The 21350-nt window shown below is 36.5% G+C and overlaps 1 protein-coding gene across 2 annotated transcripts; it reads left to right on the top strand.

The window, feature by feature from the left end:
• The first annotated feature begins 1399 nt into the window (after nt 1–1399).
• eeig2a (EEIG family member 2a) lies at nt 1400–21201 on the top strand. 2 transcript variants are annotated; one of them, XM_067362964.1, is made up of 11 exons: nt 1400–1676; nt 2809–2929; nt 3040–3069; nt 3151–3267; nt 9246–9292; nt 14064–14173; nt 15177–15281; nt 15407–15590; nt 15684–15820; nt 19540–19603; nt 19815–21201. In XM_067362964.1, exons 1-11 carry the CDS (start codon nt 1531–1533, stop codon nt 19855–19857), a joined length of 1104 nt encoding a protein of 367 aa, XP_067219065.1. In that variant the 5' UTR covers nt 1400–1530; the 3' UTR covers nt 19858–21201. The 2 variants fall into 2 exon arrangements, with proteins under 2 accessions (XP_067219065.1, XP_067219064.1); XM_067362963.1 differs by having other exon boundaries at nt 15177–15302.
• The last annotated feature ends 149 nt before the right edge of the window (nt 21202–21350 follow it).

The following is a 21350-nucleotide window of genomic DNA, read 5'->3' as shown; positions in this document are numbered from 1 at the left end:
TCTCTGCTGGAAGCATCGTAATTAAAGGGATAGTTCAGCCAAAAATGACAATTCTATCATCATTTACTCACCCTCAAGTTGTTCCAAATCTGTATAATTTTCTTTGTTCTGTTGAACACAAAGGAAGATATTTTGAAGAATGTGTTAAACTGAACCGTTTTGGGGCACCATTGACTATAGTTTTTTTCCTACTATGGAAGTCAATGGTGCCCCAAAGTGGCCTAGTTACAAACTTTCTTCAAAATATCTTCCTTTGTGTTCAACAGAACAAATAAATTTATACAGATTTGGAACAACTCGAGGGTGAGTAAATGATGATAGAATTTTCATTTGGGCTGAACTATCCCTTTAACTTCTGCGTCTCAACTTGCATCTGAGAATGATTGTAGACAGCCAGCTGTTATTTGCGCATAAACCAGCAGGTGGCTCACGTGAGTCATGACTGGCAACAGAACCAGGAACTATAATCAAGCGTTATGATGTCAAATACTAATTTATTTAGCTTTAAATTCAAACATTTTAATCCTGATAGTGTTCTCTCTCTCTCTCTCTCTCTCTCTCTCTCTCTCTCTCTCTCTCTCTCTCTTTTAATGTAACTATATTTTGATTTCTTTGTTTTTTGACGTAACTGTAACGAATTAGTTACCATTTTTTTGTATTCTGATTACGTAACGCCATTACATGTATTCCGTTAACCTGTAGGCCAAAAAAACAATTTGTCAAGACAAAATAAATGCAGTTTGGGTCAATAATCTCAACTGCTAACTCAACTTTTCCTTACTGATATTTCGCAATGAACATGACCAAACTATAATGTTTTCTTCTTCTTCTCCTCCTCCTTCTTCTTTTCGTCTTCTTCCGCTTCTTCTTCTTCTTCTTCTTCTTCTTCTTATTTAGAGTAGCCTAAATATAAGAATGCTGAATTTCATCGTTCCATCATGTTCAGGTCCCACATAATAAGTATCAAAGTCACGAAATATATCCTGCCCTCGCTTCATCCGGTCAACCTTTGTTTCAGGTTACAGAAACACTGGGTCAAAATTAGGATAAGCAGTGTTTATGGAGGTCAGCAGAATGGTGATGTTACTGCATAAATCAGTAAAGGGGCTATCTATGCTAACCTTTTTTTTTTTTTTTTTTTTTTTTTTTTTCTTCAGGTTAATTATAGTTATATATATCCTAATATATATATGAAAATAAACTGCAAAAATGAAATCACAAATCATAAACAAATAAATAAACAATTTATTTCCTAAATTTAACAAAGACCAATTGACACAAATAACTTAAAATTTAATTTAACTGGATGTAATTGCAACAAAACATTTTACATATAAATTATTTTGGAAGGACTTTTATCTTAAAGTGTCGTCAGTTGTCAGTTCGACGACATCACAGAGCAGCATTTGAAAAACTATCGTCTCGCACGCACACTGACTCATTCAACGCGCGCGTCAAAGTGTGTCCCTGTCTTTAAATCCTATTCGTGGAGTATAACAGAAAATCTGTCGTCCTTCACATATTTGATTAATGGCTTTCATCATGATGAAGAAGAAAAGGTTTAAGTTTAAAGTGGATGTGGAGCTGGAGGAGCTGTCATCTGTCCCATTTGTGAATGGAGTTCTGTTCTGCAAGGTTCGACTGACAGACGGTGGCTTTTCAGAGGAGTCTTCGAGGTGAGACAAACTTGGAATTTTATTATATTTTATTATTTTAAGTGACAACAGTTTAGTTATGTATAAAATATACTAATAATAATCTAAAATAATACATTTGGTTGTGTGTCTGAATATATTGTTATGTTATGAGTGATTACTTTTAATCTTGAAATAATTGATTTCTTTTTATTAGCTTGCCTTATTAATATCTAGATATTTTTATGTATTTATTTTAAAGTAGAATAGATCATTTTGTTATATGTAACGTTAGAGGAACATGTGGCAGCCAGGGGAGTATTATAGGGGGTGTGTTCTACACGGTTCTACAGGGAACTCAACAGGTCGACAAAAGTGGGCAGTGTCCAGATTGGCAAATCCTTTCCTTCCTCTAACCGTCAAGGCTGGACATAGCAACAGTGTGCATTTTACAAAATAGTAACATTCCATATGTGTCGGAATGCCAGACGTTTCTTCTCATGAACAGTGCAGATGAAGGTTGACTTCATTGCCTTGGCATTAGTGTTACTGTGTTTTCAGGACAAACAAGGGAAGGGCTTTTTGACTGAGTACATTACAGCACTGAAACATACAAAGACAGTGAAAAAGAAAAACAGCTGCAGGAAGCATTATTCAGAAATATTCATTAGAGAATGCACAGTCTTTCACAACCAGAACAAATATGACGTAACAGACACTGTAACAAGCTAATCCTTCCCCTGCCTGAAAATATTATTATAAAATGCCTTTTCTAAATCTCTTTCCCTAATAACACAGCGGTAATGATGTGGCTTATAGACATTTTCTTGTGTACTGGAGCAAAGACAGTATATAAACATGTGTTATGTACAGTTGTTGGTTATATAGTTGTTTATAGAGTGCATCTTTCAAAGAAATGTCCAGACCATATCTATCTATCTATCTATCTATCTATCTATCTATCTATCTATCTATCTATCTATCTATCTATCTATCTATCTATCTATCTATCTATCTATCTATCTATCTATCTATCTATCTATCTATCTATCTATCTATCTATCTATCTATCTATCTATCTATCTATCTATCCACCTGTCTGTCCTTCTATTTATCTGTAGTTCTATAATTTTATCATATTATATACGTCTAAAACTCATGGTTTCTTCTACAGAGAGCCAGTTCTGGTGAATTGTGTTAAATGGAAGAAAAGATTCTCCTTCTTATGCAAGATGAGTGCTAATGCAGGGACAGGGGTGCTGGAGCCTTGTGTTTTTCGGGTGTCTGTAAGAAAGGTACGATTTAACATATGTTGTATATCTTAATTTGGGCTCTAAGGATAAACACTTTAATTTTTTTATGTGTTTGTTGGATTGGATAATTTTTGTTGTGTTTTTTTATGAAGGAGCTCAAAGGTGGGAAGACATTTGCAAAGGTAAGCTCTGTTTATCCGTGGATTATGACAACTTTTTCTATCAGATTACTGGCACTGATACGGTGTGGGTGTTTCACACAGCTTGGTTTTGCTGATTTAAACCTGGCTGAGTTTGCCGGTTCAGGAAGCACCACACGGCGCTGTCTGTTGGAGGGATACAACACCAAAAACACACGCCAGGACAACTCAATACTGAAGGTACACACACACACACACGCATATATTAGAACAAGTTTATAATGAAGATGCACACAGAGATTTTGAGACAGTTGCCCCCTTTGTCTTGAGACCACATTCCCTCTATAATGTATCCTTTCGTTTATTTGTATCATAAACATGCAGTTGCTAGGGGGCGGTTGAGGGGCGTGTCCTCTCGGATCTGTGTGCGGTGTTGTGTTACTTCATGTTCCGTTTCGTGTGGGTTATGTATGGTATGCTCCGGCCTGTGTTGAGCTGTGTTTTCCAGCCCACAACCCCCACCTACGCCTAGAACTGTTCACAGCGCCCCCAGAATTCCACAGCCCTGTATCCTTCCACCTCTGCCTGGAGCTGTTCAGAGAGCACCCCAGAATTCCACAGGCCTTCACATTTATATCTGTAGAGACCCATGCACATGACCAGACCCTTTTAACTTGCATCACTGCAGTCCATTAACAGTTGGAAACATACATGTTGCCATATATATAAGTTTATTATAGAAACAAACCATGTAACACAGAGCATTACAGTTATTTTACCATGTATACAGGACTTTCCTGTAGAAATGTTCTTTTTGTGATATTCACATTTTTCTATTCGGTTACCGAATAGATATTGGGCTTGCTGATAAATGGTACCATTTGTTGGGACAGCAATTGTTCTTATATAACATATGTTCTGTTTTACTTTCATTTTTCTTTGTTTGCTCTGTTCCTGTTTGCCTGTTCATCTTAGTTCCCTTGGTTACTTACTCATGCCCTAGTTTGCTGCTGTGGTTAATCACTGCTGATTATTAGATTCTCTTCACGTGTTGACGCAAAGGTAGTAAAGTAAACAATAATAATAATTAGTAGTAGTAGTGTCAGGATTATGTATAAGTCTGTTTTGTTTCATTGTGTTTTGGTTTCATTAGGGGCCAAGCACCGAAGGTGCGGAGGCACCTATTGTTATTGTTGGCGTTCTTTTTTTTATTTATTTTTTTTCTTCTTCTTCTTCTTCTTCTTCTTCTTCTTCCGCTCTTGAAGTCTATGGCAACCCATAGAACCGCTTGCGGGAAAGTTGTGAAATTTGGCACACAGTTAGAGGACAGTCTGACCTTTGTCCACAGCAAATTTGGAGTCTCTATCTCAATCCCTCTAGCGCCACCAGCTGTCCAAAGTTGCACTTATGTTTATGTTAATAACTTTTGAACCATAAGGGCTAGAAACAACATTCTTTTTTCCTCTGATTCCTTGGGTCAAGACGAATCGATCGCACCATATGACGTCATTTTCCGTCATGAAAATTTTTCCGCCATTTTGAATTTTCTGAAAAACTTACTTTTTCGAACTCCTCCTAGGCCGTTACTCCGATTTTCATGAAAATTGAATCAGATCATCTTCAGACCATGCTGACAAAAGTTATGGAATTCAAGTTGATTCCTCAAACCGTTTTCGAAAAACTCACGAACGAATTGTACGTAGTGCTTGCGAAAACAGAAGTAAGGCTGTATCTCCGCAACGCTTTATCGTATTCAGACCAAACTTGGTACATGTCATCACAAGCATGACCTGAGGTACCATGCAGTGTTTCGGCGCAGCGCCACCTACTGGTGCGGAGATATGAAAAATGGGTATTTTTGCTTATAACTTCTGATGGGTTTGTCCAAAAATCATAAATTTGGTCTCGTTGGATTCGGGGAATCATGCCGAGTCGAATGATATCCAATTTTCCCATATCGGCCATTTTGGCCGTCGGCCATTTTGAATTTTGTGCTAAAATGCTGTATTTTACGAACGCATTAACGTATCTTTACAAAACTTGGTATGGGTCATCAGCACAATGCCCTGAAGGAGCCTGAGAAGTTGCGGCACAGCGCCACCTTGTGGTCAAAAGTTATAACAAAATTTACAAAAATGCTAATAACTTTTGACTGTATTCACCAATTGTAATGAAACTGGTCTCAGTAGATTCCTTGGGTCATGCTGAGAACATAGATATCACATTTGCTATAGTCAGCTAAACTTCCTGTCCGCCATATTGTTTTTCTTCAAAAACCTACTTTTTCGAACTCCTCCTAGACCGTTGCTCCAATTTTCACCAAAATTGAACCGTGTCATCTTCAGACCATGCCGACAAAAAGTTATGGATTTCAAGTCGATAAGTCAAACCGTTTTCGTATACCGGAGCAAAGAATTTGAGATGTGATGCAAAAATTACCCTTGAAGCTGTATCTCTACAATGCTTTGACATATTTAGACCAAACTTGGTACATGTCATCACAAGCATGACCTGAGGCATTATACAGTGTTTCGGTGCAGCGCCACCTACTGGAGTGGAGATATGAAAAATTGTTATTTTGCTCATAACTTCTGATGAGTTTGACCAAAATTCATAAATTTGGTATGGGTCATCAGGACAATGCCCTGAAGGAGCCTGAGAAGTTTCGGACCAGCGCCACCTCGTGGTCAAAAGTTATAACAAAATTTACAAAAATGCTAATAACTTTTGTCTATATTAACCAATTGTAATGAAACTGGTCTCTGTAGATTCCTTGGGTTATGCTGAGAACATAGATATCAAATTTGCCATAGTCAGCTAAACGTCCTGTCCGCCATATTGTTTTTCTTTAAAAACCTACTTTTTCGAACTCCTCCTAGACCGTTGCTCCGATTTTCACCAAAATTGAACCGTGTCATCTTCAGACCATGCCGACAAAAAGTTATGGATTTCAAGTCCATATGTCAAACCGTTTTTGTATACCAGAGCAAAGAATTTGAGGCATGATTCAAAAATGACTCTTGAAGCTGTATCTCTTCAATGCTTTGACATATTGACACCAAACTTTGGAAGTGTCATTGTCACCTCACTCTGACCATACCACAACAATTTGGACACAGCGCCACCTATTGGTCGAAAGTTATGAGCCAGTAAATCCTCATTTTTGATAATTTTTCAGCTCTTATGCCTAAAATGATCTTAATACGTCTTTAATTGTTCACTGTTGCAGTTGGTCTGATGCTCCCAGCCGTGTTGGCTGGTTTCTTGTGCCGTTTTTGTGCTTGGCCCCATAATTGCTGCTTGCAGCTATATTTTTCCTTGTTCCCGTTTTGCCTGTGTTCCTGGTCAATATTATTTTCCATAGTTACTCATAAGTTCCTCACTGTCACGTGTATGTTCTGGTGCTCCAACATGGCGGTCTCTCCCTCACAGCCAGCGAACCCGAGGCGATCACCGAGGTCATCCAGGAACCAGAACTGGAAACCAATAAAGCCCTGGAGACTACTCACACTGAGCAGTCCATCTCAGAGCCAGGAGTGGACCTAGACCCAATTGATGTGTGGTACACGGATCCAATCCCCACCCAGGTCCCCACCCCTGAATCTTAATTTTCCTTGCCGTTTCCGTCCTGAGAGCTTCTTCTGCCAGTGTCCCTGCATGTGTTCTCAGTTCCATCTTCCGCCACGGCCTTTCGGGATTACAGCTGCGTCTTCACTCTGCACCCCTACGCCGTCATCGGGCTCCTCCCTTCCTCCTACCTCCCTGTCATCCTCGCTCGCCCCGGTCATCCAAGTCCCCGTTGCCGCCTCAGTCCCAGGAGCCAGCAGCTCACGCCAGCCTTCCAAGTTTGCAATGTCGCCCAGGTCCATCAGACTCTCTGCTCCGCCAGTTCCTCTATTCACCATGGTTTCGCCACTGTCAATCAGCTCCCGGTCGCTGCCCAGCCTGTCAGTCAAACTTAACCCTGGCTCCTCCCACCGTTAACACCACCATGGTCCCTGTGGCCAACTACCCCAGGCTGCTGTCCGTCACCAACTCCACACCTTCCACCGACAGCCTCCGCCCTCATTCCTCTGGTTAGGCTTCGTTTATCATAGTGTGAGGACACGCCTTTCCGAGGGGGGCGTTATGTCGTGTATGTTCTGTTTAGTTCAGTTCTGTCTTGTATGTATTAGTTCTCATTAGTCACTGTGGTTTCTAATTTAAAGCCGGGCACACATTTAAGACTCTGCTCAACATACAGCGATTGTTTCCTGCGACTGAAGCCGATTTAAGTACTTACACATGGAATTTGAACACCGACTGTAATCGCAGACTGAACGCAACTGGCCCTGACTGGACGCGTTTGAGTGCGATCAGTCATAAGTATCAATTTACATTCATAATCGGCCTTACAATCGTTAAGTGTGTGCACGGCTTAAGTCTATCTCTGTCCAGCCATGCCTGTTTAGTTCCCTCATTATCTATGTGTATATATACTCTCTGTTCTGTTCAGTCCTTGTTCGAACGTGTTCATTCCTGTCATTATTTTAAAGATTATGTATGTTTCTCATCTGCTTCATCGTGAGCTTCCCACAGCCACCTCAATATGACACTCAGCTGTTCTTAGTTCTGTTGATTACTGTATTTAAACCCTTTGTTTCCTCTATTCATTGTTCCACATCGTTTCAGTTTACGTGGTTGTTTATACAATACTCCTTGTGATTCTCCTGCTTGTTTCAAGACTTTGTTATATTGTCGTGCGCTTTCTACAGCCACCATACATGATTAGTTGCATTTCAAAATATTAATCAAGCATGTTATGTTTTATTTCTAAATTATATATTAAAGGTGCCCAAGAATGCTTTTTCACAAGATGTAATATAAGTCTAAGGTGTCTCCTGAATGTGTCTGTGAAGTTTCAGCTCAAAATACCCAATAGATTTTTTTTTAATAAATTTTTTTAACTGCCTATTTTGGGGCATCATTAACTATACACTGATTTTGGCGGCGCCGCCCCTTTAAATCGCGTGCTCCCTGCCACGCAAGCTCTCGACTATATTACAGTGCATTTACAAAGTTCACACAGCTAATATAACCCTCAAATATAACCCCCTTTACAAGATGTTCGTCATGCATGCTGTATGCATGCTTCAAATTACGTGAGTAAAGTATTTATTTTGATGTTTACGTTTGATTCTGTATGAGTTTGAGGCTAAGCTCTGTGGCTAGCATCTATGCTACACTGTTGGAGAGATTTATAAAGAATGAAGTTGTGTTTATGCATTATACAGACTGCACGTTTAAAAATGAAAATAGCGACGGCTGTTGTTTCCATGAAAACAGTAAGAAACGATGGTAACTTTAACCACATTTAACAGTACATTAGCAACATTCTAACGAAACATTTAGAAAGACAATTTACAAATATCACTAAAAATATCATGCTATCATGGATCATGTCAGTTATTATTGCTCCATCTGCCATTTTTCGCTGTTGTTCTTGCTGGCTTACCTAGTCTGTGCACAGATCCAGACGTTAATACTGCCTTTCCTTGTCTAATGCCTTGAACATGGGCTGGCATATATGCAAATATTGGGGTCATACATATTAATGATCCCGACTGTTACGTAACAGTCGGTGTTATGTTGAGATCCGCGTGTTTTCCAGAAGTCTTTTAAACAAATGAGATTTATATAAGAAGGACGAAGCAATGGGGTTTGAAACTCAATGTATGTCTTTTCCATGTACTGAACTCTTGTTATTTAACTATGCCAATATAAATTCAATTTTTGATTCTAGGGCACCTTTAAGTTGTAACTGAGTCAAAAAGCAAGAGTAAAACAACATTCATTAAAAATCAGTTTTGTATTTTGAGACACATAATATAATAAGTTTCAACATAATAGTAATCTGTATCAGTCAAGAAAAAATAAATTCTTTATTGCATAGGAATGATGCAAAAAATCTTAAACCCCCTTGACTAGGCCCATTGTTTATTGCTTTTATAAAACAGCATCAACTTTGTACAATTATGTTTATGTTCATTCATTCATTTATTTGTACATGCGCTATTTTACCGTAGCTTCAAATATGGCACATCAGATATTAGAGCCATGACTATATCCTTCATGAAAATACAATTTACCACCTGATGTATATTTTCACTGGGTATTAATGAAATATTTAATCTGCTACATCTCATATGTGTATAACTACTGACTCTCTCTTTTTCTAGGTGATAATCAATATGCAGCTAATGTCGGGTGATCCCTGCTTTAAAACGTAAGTTGACCCTTCGTTTTTAACATATTTTGAAAAAATTTAATTTCATCTTCAAATTAGAATCTGTCTGCGTCCTTTAGAAAAGACCAGCATATGTTTTGGATGCTTGTCATCAGCATCGAACCACCTGGTTTAACAAGGCTTAATGAATGAGACATAAAAGACCATGCTGGTTGAGATGTGCTGTTAACCCAGCTAGATCAGCGGCAAACCAACATGAAATTCATACTGGTCTTTTCAAAAAGATTGTCCCTCAGAATAACCCAGTTGATGTGACAGTTCAGACACAGCTGTCGTGATGCTTTTGTGTTTGTTTGCGTGTCTGTGCAGATGCCAGTGCGTGCGTTTGCTCCAGTGCTTTTTCCGCAGTGAAATACATTTTGTCTGACACCACTGTCTAGGACCGCATGAACACAGGAAGTCTGATTCAACCACTTCCTGGTAGCTTTTAGTCAAACTCACAGGGGTATCTGCAGCCTGAAACCTCTGAAAATTAGTTAAGGCTGCAGATTTACAATAAGATTTATTTTTGGAAGATATTAATTAAAAGTCACAGCAAATGCTGTAAATGCTGTTCTTTTTAACTTCCTGTTCATCAAAGAATTCTACAAAAAAAGTACCACGGTTTCCACAAAAATATTAAGCAGCACAACTGTTTTTAACATTGATAATAAGAAGAACTGTTTCTTGAGATCAGCATATTAGAATGATTTCTGTAGGATCATGTGACACTGACGTTTGAAGTAATGGCTGCTGAAAATTCTGGGAAAATTTTACTTTAAAATATTTTAAAATTATTATTATTATTATTTTTATAATATTTCACATTACATTTTTTTGATAATATTTCACATTACATACGATATAACTGTAAACACCTGTAAGTTAAGTATAGCATTATTGTTCCTTTAAAAAGTGAAGATATAATCGAGAATAGTTGCTTTCATTAGGAGTAGCACAATAATGTAAAACGTTAAGTTATTCAACACTGGTAATGGCAAGGTTGTCAATAATTCACTTTTTTAATAATTAACTTTTAATAATTAATAATTAACTTTTTTGGTTTTAAAGTTTTCTTTCAATGCTTTATCTCTTTATGCTGATCTGATTCTTCTTCAATAGGCTTAAAGCTGTTTATAGTTGGTATAGTTTCAGATCAGAGTAATCGTGTGGATGTGTTTGCCTATATGTTGAAATAGTTGGCATTTATGCTGACATTTAGAGGAAGATAAATGTGTCATCTCACACAGCACCCAGATACACTGAAAGGTGTGCTTCCTGTTATGTAAGCGAGCTGGCACACAATCTCCCTTAAAACAACATGCACTGTGTTCTGACAGTGGATTAGCAACTGATATGAATGACAAATAAACCACCATGAAGAGGTGTGTGTGTGTGTGTGTGTGTGTGTGTGTGTGTGTGTGTGTGTGTGTGTGTGTGTGTGTGTGTGTGTGTGTGTGTGTGTGTGTGTGTGTGTGTGTGTGTGTGTGTGTGTGTGTGTGTGTGTGTGTGTGTGTGTGTGTGTGCAGGTTTGGCTATACTTGTGAGTGCCAAATGTCCTTACTTATAGTGAAAATTGTATGACAATTGAATTGTGAGGACATTCTACTGTTACTGGTCCTCACTAGTTAAAATGCATATAAATTGTCCAAAACATGTTTTTATTTAAATCTTGCACACATTTCTTTGATGGGTAGGTATAGGGGTAGGGGTTGGCTCAGGCCATAGAAAATATCATTAACTTGATATAAAATCAATGGATGTCTATGGAATGTTCTCACTAATATAGTGAAACAATTGTGTGTATGTGTGTGTTTACCCACTTGAAATTTGAAATGTGCTTCAGTGGGAGTTGTTTCATTTCTTCACTATGGATGGGTGGTTGTCAAAAATAGTCATACGCACTCATAAATCAAAGTGTTTGGTGGTGTTTCCCTGTGAGTATGTGTTTGTGAGAGGCATTCAGGGTGTTCATGCGTGTGTGGGAGTGCTCATACTGCGCCTGAAGTACTTTTAGCTGGTGCACTGGCACTAAAACCAGTGAAATGCCAGATTAGTACTTAATGGATTAATATCCTTCTAATATCAGATTATTTATAGATGAATCGTCCCCCATATTTTATATAGTTTACATAACCTATACCATACATAGTGTTCAGTTTATTAAAGACCTCCTGTGGAGAATCACATTTTAATGTTGTTTATATGCCTATGTGGAGTTCATCACTCAACACCATTGTTGAATATTTTCTCCCTACGGTTTGCCAAAGACAGTCTCAAAAAACACGGTTTTTCACATCACAAACATGTTGTAACCAATCCTGTCATCATGCGGGCAAGCTTTAGCATATCATTAACTATGCTGCGAAGCTTGACAGTCTCAAGAGAAACCAGGTTATCCTGGTACATTTTTCTGATGATATGAAAAATCAGATGCATTTAGCAATATAGTGGGTAAATTATGTATATGATGTATATTATGATGCCTTTCCCACTGACATTCTGAGTTGTTTAAAGTGTATGTAAGGATACTGATTGTTAGAAGGCAGATGTGTGACTCTGAGATGGTGAACAGGTACATGGTTTGTGTAACATTAGCAACACATTATTAGGTGTTTGATAACGTAGTCAAGCCAAAGGCTAATCATATCAATTTCTGTTATGTGTCCGACATTGTAAAGAGTGACACATAAAACGCATTACTACATCGAATAGTAGACAAACCTGTATAGTTTGTTTTCCCTTTTCTTCTGAATCAGTTTCTTGTTGAAACAAATATGGCTGAATTAAACCAGTATTTCCACTTGCCATTGTGTAGTGTTTATTTCAGTAAAGTTGACCGAGTGAATCAGGTATTAATTTGCATATTCATGGCTCCACATATACTAAATGAAGCAAGGGTGTACAGTTATATTCAAGCTAATTTTAAGGCGTGAATAAATTATTTTAACTGGATTTTTTTTTTTTTTTTTTTTAAATATGTCATTTTGGTGATGAGATAATAAGAAAATTATTGACTACAGGGGAACTTTAAAGGAATAATTCACTCAAAAATGAATACTTTTGTAATTTTACTCAAACCTCTATGAGTTTTTCTTCTGTAAAACACTGAAGGTGAAATTTTTAATATTTCCATACTTTTAAATGCAGTTACATGCTGTGCAGGAAATTTTAAGTTTCAAAAAAGATGCAAAAACATCTTAAAAGTATCATAAAAGTAGTTTAATTCATTCATGAGTTTGAAGTTATGCTTGAAACATTGGACATTTCTTTACACCCCTTTAAAGGTGCTAAAGAGGATGTTTTGTTTTATACATTTTTGCAATATTACTTGAAACTGTCTTTACTAACTGATAAAAGACTATTTATTAGGTGCACTGAAAGGAATAATATTAATATACATCATCTGTGCATAAGGTAGGGCCTTAAAAACATCAGCCAATTGTTTACGCAATCATCGCATTTCAAAAACTCAGTAACAGTCTTTGGTTTCCCAGTCGATGAAAAAATGCTCTTTAGCACCTTTAACTAATGTGAATAATCTCCTTTTTAAAACTTATTAGTGGTGCTTGCATCACTGTTGTTAAACCTCATACTTATTAGAATTCTTCTGAACAAAACTTTCTCCAGTTCGTCGTAGACCCATGAATGAGGTGTCAAATCAGATGGCTTATTGAGGAGAGGTGTGCTATCACTTTTAATAGTGATTGGTTGTACGATGTTTGTCTGTAGGGCGAAAAAATTCCATAAACTTACATTGGCCAGTAATTTGTGAGATTGTATCTCCGTATCAGAGACTGTAGGGTGGGCTCATTTGACTCAGCTTAGCAAGCAGCCAATAAATAGTGACATTTAAACTTTGTAACCACATCCTAGCAACCAGTTATAGCACCCTAGCAACCACCCCATAGAATTCCATTGAAAAAAAATGTGAGATATATCTTTGGATCAGAACATTGTACAAACAAGTGGGTCTATTTTGACTTACAAGTAGTTTTTAAATATCACCCTGGGAATTGTCTAGCCATGCCCTTGCAACCATTTAGAGCACCCTGTCAACCATAGAATAAAATTAATTGACTGTGTCTTTGCAGCAGAACAACATAGATACATGGGGATGGCCTCTTTTGATTCAGACTGGCAGGTAATCTTTAAATATCTAACTGAGAACTGTCTGGCCACACCCTAGCAATCACTTACAACACCCTAGCAACTGCATGGCAGCATAAAAAATCTCAGCATCAGAACATCATAGAGACAAAGGGGTTGGCTCTTTTGATTCTGGCAGGCATCCTGTCTATTACTATCCCTCTGATAACTGTATAGCCACACCTTAGCAACCGTTTACAGCATCCTATCAACGTATTATCAACATGAACACGTCATATCTCAGCACAGACTTGAGAGTTATCTTTCTAGCAATCACGCAAAAGACCCTAGTAACTGGTCCGGTCCGATCCATCCATCCCTTTTTCTTTTTTTCTTTTTTTTTCTTTTTTTACATATTCTGCTTTTGTATTATCTCCATGACTTTTTCCCCTTTCTGATATTGAGCTTTCAAAATATTAAGGCTCTCATGTAAATAAATGGGAGCCAGAATGTAGGAGCCTAAATGTAATGTTTTGTATATTAAGTTTGTGTTTAAGTTAAGAATATTATATTGTATTTTACATTATGTGATTTTTGTGTATGCAACAATGTCTTTTTTTTTTGATGGTTTGTTATGTTTACATGTTTTTAATGGAATGGTCACATTTTTTTATTCTTCCAGGCCTCCATCCACTGCAATGACCATTGGTTTTCCAGGAGACCCAGAGACATGTCTACATGAGGACAGAAGAGGAGAGACACAGAAATCAACTTATCAACATATTTGTACAGGTACCTTGAAAATCCACAAACAAAAACACCACTTATATATACTACATTATATTTTTACAGTACATTTATTATTATTATTTTTATTATTATTATTATATACATATATAGTATATATTATATTATGTATAATATAAATGTTGAAAATATTTTTTCTGCTTAAAATTTTTGTGGTAATTTTTTGACACTACCATTCAAATGTTTGGGCTAAGTAAAAAGATTTTAAAAAATAAATAAATAAATTTCTTCAGCAAAGACACATTTGAATTGATCAACAGTGACAGTAAAGACATTTATGAATGTTACAAACGATTTCTATTTCAAATAAATGCTGTTCTTTTAAACTTTTAAACTATTCATCAAAGAATCCTGAAAAAAAATTGGTTTCCACAAAATTATGAAGCAGCACAAGTTTTTTGAACACTGATAATAATAAGAAATGTTTCTTGAGCACCAAATCAGTATCTTCGAATGATTTCTGGAGTAATGATGCTGAAAATTCTGGAATAAATTTACAGGAATAAATTACAATTTAAAATATTTTAAAATAGACAACAGTTATTTTAATTTATAATATTACTCAATATTACTATTACTTTTACTATATTTTTGATGGATGCAGCCTTGGGAAGCATAAAGGACATCTTTCAGAAACATTAAAAAAATCTAAATTATTCCAAACTAATGCATGTAGGGATGTCCCGAAGCCAAATACCTTATTCGGAAAGGTATGGATAACATGTAATAACACGTTCTATAGAGTCTTTAAAGGAAAATGGTGATGGAAAAAACATGAGATGAGAGGAGAAACTTTTGCGAAAGAACACAAAACTTTTACAAGAGAACGCAAAAGCACTGAAATATAATTTCTCCTCCTATCTTATATTTTTTTCCATAACCATGTCCCTTTAGGGCATATCCCTACTCTTAATGAAAGGCTAGTTTGCACTTCAACCATCCCAAAATTCACAATGATGCTAACAATCCACTGAATTTTATCATCTAGAAACCCCAGGAAAAATCTTCAGCCATAGTTCTGTTCCAGATGAATTGGGAAAGTGTGGCCATTCAAGAACCGCCAGCTACGCCAGCCAGCAGTCCAAGTTCTCGGGTCTGTTCATTCACACCAAATGTATTGCTTTTCTGTTATTCTATTATTCTTTTTGCTGTTTGCTCTTATTGTGCTTTTTTCATAATATTATATCATAATATTGATCAGTCTGGACATCCATGTAGGCTACAGCACGGGTCACTCGCGCTCCTCCAGCCTGACGGAGCTCTCGCATAGAAGGAACTTGTCTGCGGGCAGTGCCTCCACTGGGATTGGCAGCCTACCAGAGCCCAGTGAGGACAGAGAGTCCCGCACACCTTTGCCCCAAGACTTAGCCACACCGTCACACAGTGGGATCACAGCCAACAGGTAAACCTGTGTGCTTTAGCTCTTCCTGCAAAATCTTTTTCAGAGAAATCTTTGAGTGAAGTCATTAACAAAGTGTATATGTTTGTATTTCAGGCACCCTGTAAAGCAGGACTCGGTTGAGTCTCAGCTAAAGCGAATGGACGCTACCAGAGTGGATGCTGACGATATCATTGAGACAATCCTACAGGGTCAAGACTTCAGCCACAGCATACTCGATTCTAGTAATGAAGGTACTATTAGAACAACTTTGTCACATTTTAGTATCGGCACGGTTCACTTGGAACCAGTGTTGCCAAATCCATTGAAGCGACCCCAAATAACCTGATATTTAGCCCTTGAGTGTGAATTTTACCTGAGGAGCCCCCCGAAATGCAATTAGGCTAGTTTTGGGCTAGTTTTGAGGAGCAATTTGTCAGGTTTTGTTGTGAAAACCTGGCAACCCTGCTTGGAACCTCAACCGAGGTGGTACTATATAACTCCCTCGGGTCGGCGGTCACGCCAGCGTGATCACCGCGTTTTTTTTTCTAACCAGTGTGAAAGAGATTCAAAATACTCTGTCAATGTTGCACATACAATTAAGAGCTATACACCATTTTAATCTGTGGAATATCTTCTTTTATTTGTGTACACTCAGAGTAACAACAAAATGTTGTGCTTTTTGTAAAATGAAGAAAACTAAATGATGCGTGATCTTTCGTCTCCCTCTAAACGAACTTCAATCTGATAGTTCTCAGAAAATTAACTGTAACTTAGTGAATACTAATCACAAAAAAATTAGACTTATGTCTAAAAAAAAAGTTGAAATGTCAGGTTTTAAATCGTGAAAGTCAAATCGAAAACAAACATTCTGTGTTTATGTAATCTGTATGAAAAGAGAGCCATGTCAGAAGTCCATGATTCAGCTCATTAACTTCTAATGCGGCCACGCCCACGGAGCTAGCGCTATTCAGACGCAAATTCAGTCAATACATGCATACATTGTCTCAATCGTGTATTTATTGTCTTGAAAAGTGTTTTGAATAGCCATAGTTAGCAATCTCTGGCCTCTGTTAGTTCGGTTAGTTCCTGGATTGCCTATTCTTCTTTAGCAGGTATTTGTAGACAAAAGGGGCAGAGCGCCCTCCGGCTGTAAGTATGAATTGAAAACACAGTATCCAGCGCTAATAGTAATGACAACAAATATTAAATAAATATTACTCCTCTGTATAGAAAATTGACATAAACATATGAGAATCCATCAATATTTCTCCAAATGTGCATGCTTTTAAGCTAAAAGCCTATATGAAATGCCATAGAGGTAACATAATTGTTCAGACACTTTGCATCACAGAAATACATTATATTTTAAATTGTAATAATATTTCACAGTATTGCTGTTTTTTCTGTATGTTTGATTTACACCATGATGAGATTTGAGACATGATCAACACAGGGTTTTTTCACAGCCTACCTGTCTGAAAGAGCTCATTATTTATGCAGGTCATTAGAGCTCTTTATGCGATTCTTTTGTCTTCTCAGGTGAGAATCACCCATTATTCATGATGATTCATGCCTCCACGCATACTGTGTTTCTTGACCAAAGATGTTTTAGAAAATTTAAATCTCTCTATTGTTTTATATGAACAAGCAGGCAGCATAATTTTTACCTCATTTTGAAGCAAAAACTCTAGTCTACAACATCCAATACCCAGAAGTCTTGTGAACAAAGATTTAATATATATTTTTTGGCTTTATTTCAGTGACTTAAGTTTTTTTTTGTTTTTTCAATAACCATACATGAACGTTATTCTTTCAAAAACACAAACATGTACATACATGTTCCTCACATATTATTGTAGCCTAGTTTGTGCTGAATACAGTGTAATGACACTTTTTCCATTAATATGTTTATGAACAACTGAAAAAAGCACAAATGTCAGGGCATGTAAAAACTTCTCCAGGCCCCCAAAAATCCTCAGACCCCTGAGGGTTAAGCGAGGCGTACCATGCAGTGGAAAAGCGCCAAAAAGTGAGCCGTACCAAGCTGTATCATCAAAATTCCTTTAAGACAAGTAATTTCACTCGGCGGCCATCTTTGAAACACCTCTCGGGCATTCAAGTGCAGCTCTTATCTCTTTGAATGGGGAAACATCAAATTATTCAAAGCTGTTTGCCAAGCTTTCGATTAAATTTCATATTTGAAATCACCAATGAAATCTGACAACTGTCTAGATCAAGCTAATGCGCAAACGCAGTCCTAAATGCACGTCTCATTTCGGAGGTGCGCGTCTTACTGTTTCTATTGGAAGCAGAGCTTCTAGCAGCTGCTGCAGTGATGTGATGACTTTACCAATCTTTACCAACTTTCTCCCATTCAAAACAATACGAGTGACGCGTCTTGTGTTATTCTATAGTCTTTGGTACCATGCAGTGGAAAAGCGCCTTAAGTCTCTGTATTTATTTGAAAAAATACAGTTTAATTGTGAAATATTATTACAATTTAAGATAACGGTTCATAAATTCAGAAATCATTCTAATATGCAGATTTGATGCTCAAGAAACATTACTTATTATCAGTGTTGATGAAAACAGTTGCTGCTTCATTTTTTTGTCTGTGTGTGGAAAGTGATTTTTAGGATTCTTTGATGAATAGAAAGTTTAAATAGCATTTTTAACAGTATAAATACAAATACAAACAAATGAACAGTATAAGTGAATTTCAGAGAAAAAAATAAATAAATATGGTTCCTTTTAAGGTACCGGGGCTACACAAACACATGCACATATAATGACATAAATAGGCCTACTTCTGCTGATATATTTTGAATGCCCCTGAAAAAAAAATGTTTACATTTGAACATCATTTCCATCTCCATAACAGCAGGCTGTGGGCAACAGTGGAAGCACACACACGAAAACGTGTATACGACCAGCTCTCGCAGAGCTTTACATCACAACACACAGTGTTCCACTGTCCCGTAGTTGATGCAAACTGCATTCAGACTCAAGACAAGGAAATTCTGAGTTGTGTTTTACCGCAGACGCACAGTTGCACTAATATGCACCACATTGTGGCTTTATAAAATGAATGTTTACTATGGTTACTACAGTCTCAAACAAACAGAAGAATTTCCCCTCTTTTCTCTCTGACTCATGGATAGACCACAGTGACTGCAACTTTAAACTTGCAGCTGCCACAAGATCTTTTCCCTGAAACCACAAGAGCTATATATATATATGTATGTATGTATGTATCTCACAGAAGTGAGTACACCCCTCACATTTTTGTAAATATTTTATCTTTTCATGTGACAACACTGAAGAAATGACACTTTTTCTACAAAGTAAAGTAGTGAGTGTACAGCTTGTGTAACAGTGTAAATATGCTGAAACCACAAGCATATATGTATTTTTACTGAGGGGTGTACTCACTTTTGTGGCCAGCGTTTTACACATTAATGGCTGTGTGTTGAGTTATTTTCAGGGGACAGCAAATTTACATTGTTATACAAGCTGTACACTCACTTCTTTACATTGTAGCAAAGTGTCATTTCTTCAGTGTAGTCACATGAAAATATATAATAAAATATTTACAAAAATGTGAGGGGTGTACTCACTTGTGAGATACTGTGTGTGTATGTATATGTATATATATATATATATATATATATATATATATATATATATATATATATATATATATATATATCAATGTTTTTGAAAGAAGTTTCTTATGTTCTAAAAGGCTGCATTTATTTGTAACATAAATGTTGTTTTGTTTATGCAAAAGTTGATGTTGTAATGTTAGGACATTGCTATGTGGTTGCTAGGGCTATCTGGGTGGTAAAAAATGACACTGTTCTTCAGTGTAAATATAACAGATATTTTTGCCCATTTTATTGTTCACCAGTTGATATTATTTTATAAAAAATAAATAAAGTCTAAATATTTGTGTGTATGTGTGTTGCAGAGGAGGGTCTGCGGCTGTTTGTTGGGCCAGGAGGAAGCACTGCACTGGGCTCTCAGCACACCAGGTGAAATATATTATGTAACATCCCTGCCGCAAGGTCACCACAGCAACTGTCATCCTCTGCTTATGCTGTCCTTGTGTGATACATGGTCATTGTGTTTGCATTATAAGAAGCAGATTATTGAGTGATATTATTTTGCATGAGCTCTGAAAATATCAAATTGCAGACTGTGGTAATTTAATATAATGTGTATCTCTCTCTTTCTGTCATTCAGGGTTGGTGCTGGAGCTTTTGAACAGGTGGTTATAAAACGCTAGACTGAATGTCCATGGGGGAAGGTGATGTAATATTCTGTGTCAAAGAAGGGGACAGCAGTTGTCTTCGATCATAAGCAGCAGTTCTATACTGGGCTCCTGACACATTCATGGGCTCTAGGAATTTGTGACATCACTGCTCCCCCTACTGGTCAAGCTCTGGTGACAGACAAAAGCTTGGATTGGTACACTTTTACCAAAAATACATGGTTATAGTTCTCACAGTCATTTTGAAAATGGTCGCTTGGAACCACTGGTATAATCGAACCAAAAAGGCATGTAGTAGTTTTTAAGGTCTATTTTATATAAACTTCTTTTTTTTTTTTTTTTTAATTCATTGACATGGATTGATGCACTTTAGACTGTCCGGTGTTTCTTTAAACGGATGCTGCTAATTTAAAAAAAATAATAATAATCTGTTCAAAAATCATATTATAAGTATATTTATACTGCATATTTCAAGTAGACTTGAAACTTGAAATCATATTTCTGATAAAAGCCTTTTTGTGACTATACAGTAGACAGAGGACAGCGAGGTGGTCTGAGCTGTAGGTGGCTATTGGTTCAACACCTGGTAGAAGTAACTGGACTGCTGGACTGTTTTTCAAGTCATTTGAAATGAGAAGCCTCTGTTAAAATGGCATAATCCAAATTAGTTTTACAGGCATTCCATTTCTGTTAATGAGAGATACAGAAGACCTGAACCAGGATTCAGGGTCCTTTTTGTTTGTTTAAAACGGTTTGAAAAATTTGGGAGATTTTATAGTTTATTATTGCAAGAATTTGTTTGAAATAACATTAAGGCTAATAAACAGGGTTGTTTATCAGATTTCATATTGTAGATTATAGATCTGTACATTTTTAGATAGTTGTATATAAAGAAAACATGGATTTAATTTATGTGTTCTGGTTTTTCAGATGTAACAAAAAAGTTAAAGTAGTATAAAAAAGAAAAGAAAGAAAGACTTATGATATATCTGATATTTCAAATCATAAAGGTCATAAAGTATATACCTATATAGGTTTATTATAGGTAAATATATAAATTTACATATAGGTATATTTACCTATATATAAGTATATTTCTTAAATACTGTTTAATACTTCTTGAACACTGCCTATTGAAATCTAAGAAAGTACAGTGCCAGACTGCCAAGAATGTCTTTCTCGAAATGTACCTGTTTTTTGTTTGTTTGTTTGTTTGTTTTTTTGCATAAAAGCAAATTATGTAATTAAATGGCAGCAAAAAATGTCAGTCAAAATTCAGAATGTAATGTTGCATTTTATGAATGCATTAGAGCATAACATAAATGTTAAAAAAATAAAACATATAAACAAAGTATTTGTTTATGTAGTTTTGATTTGTTGTCATATTGCTGATTTGCTTGGCAGTTGTCTTTTTGCACATTATGTTTTTTTTTTGTTTTTTTTATGTACAATTCACTATTATTTATTACATCAACTTAAAATCCATGTCACATAATAAAGATATATCA

Source organism: Chanodichthys erythropterus, chromosome 16, assembly GCF_024489055.1.
Source record: "Chanodichthys erythropterus isolate Z2021 chromosome 16, ASM2448905v1, whole genome shotgun sequence".
NCBI classification, from domain to species: domain Eukaryota; kingdom Metazoa; phylum Chordata; class Actinopteri; order Cypriniformes; family Xenocyprididae; genus Chanodichthys; species Chanodichthys erythropterus.
The sequence above is the reverse complement of the archived record's forward strand: the minus strand, read 5'-3'. Positions and strand labels throughout refer to the sequence as shown.

What these genes read in the sequence shown, in the direction of transcription:
- eeig2a (XM_067362963.1), top strand. Translation starts at nt 1,531, where the DNA reads ATGGCTTTCATCATGATGAAGAAGAAAAGGTTTAAGTTTAAAGTGGAT. An exon ending in AGTGGGATCACAGCCAACAG is followed by an intron (nt 15,591 to 15,683) that starts GTAAACCTGTGT and finishes TTTGTATTTCAG; the next exon opens with GCACCCTGTAAAGCAGGACT. An exon ending in CTGGGCTCTCAGCACACCAG is followed by an intron (nt 19,604 to 19,814) that starts GTGAAATATATT and finishes TCTGTCATTCAG; the next exon opens with GGTTGGTGCTGGAGCTTTTG.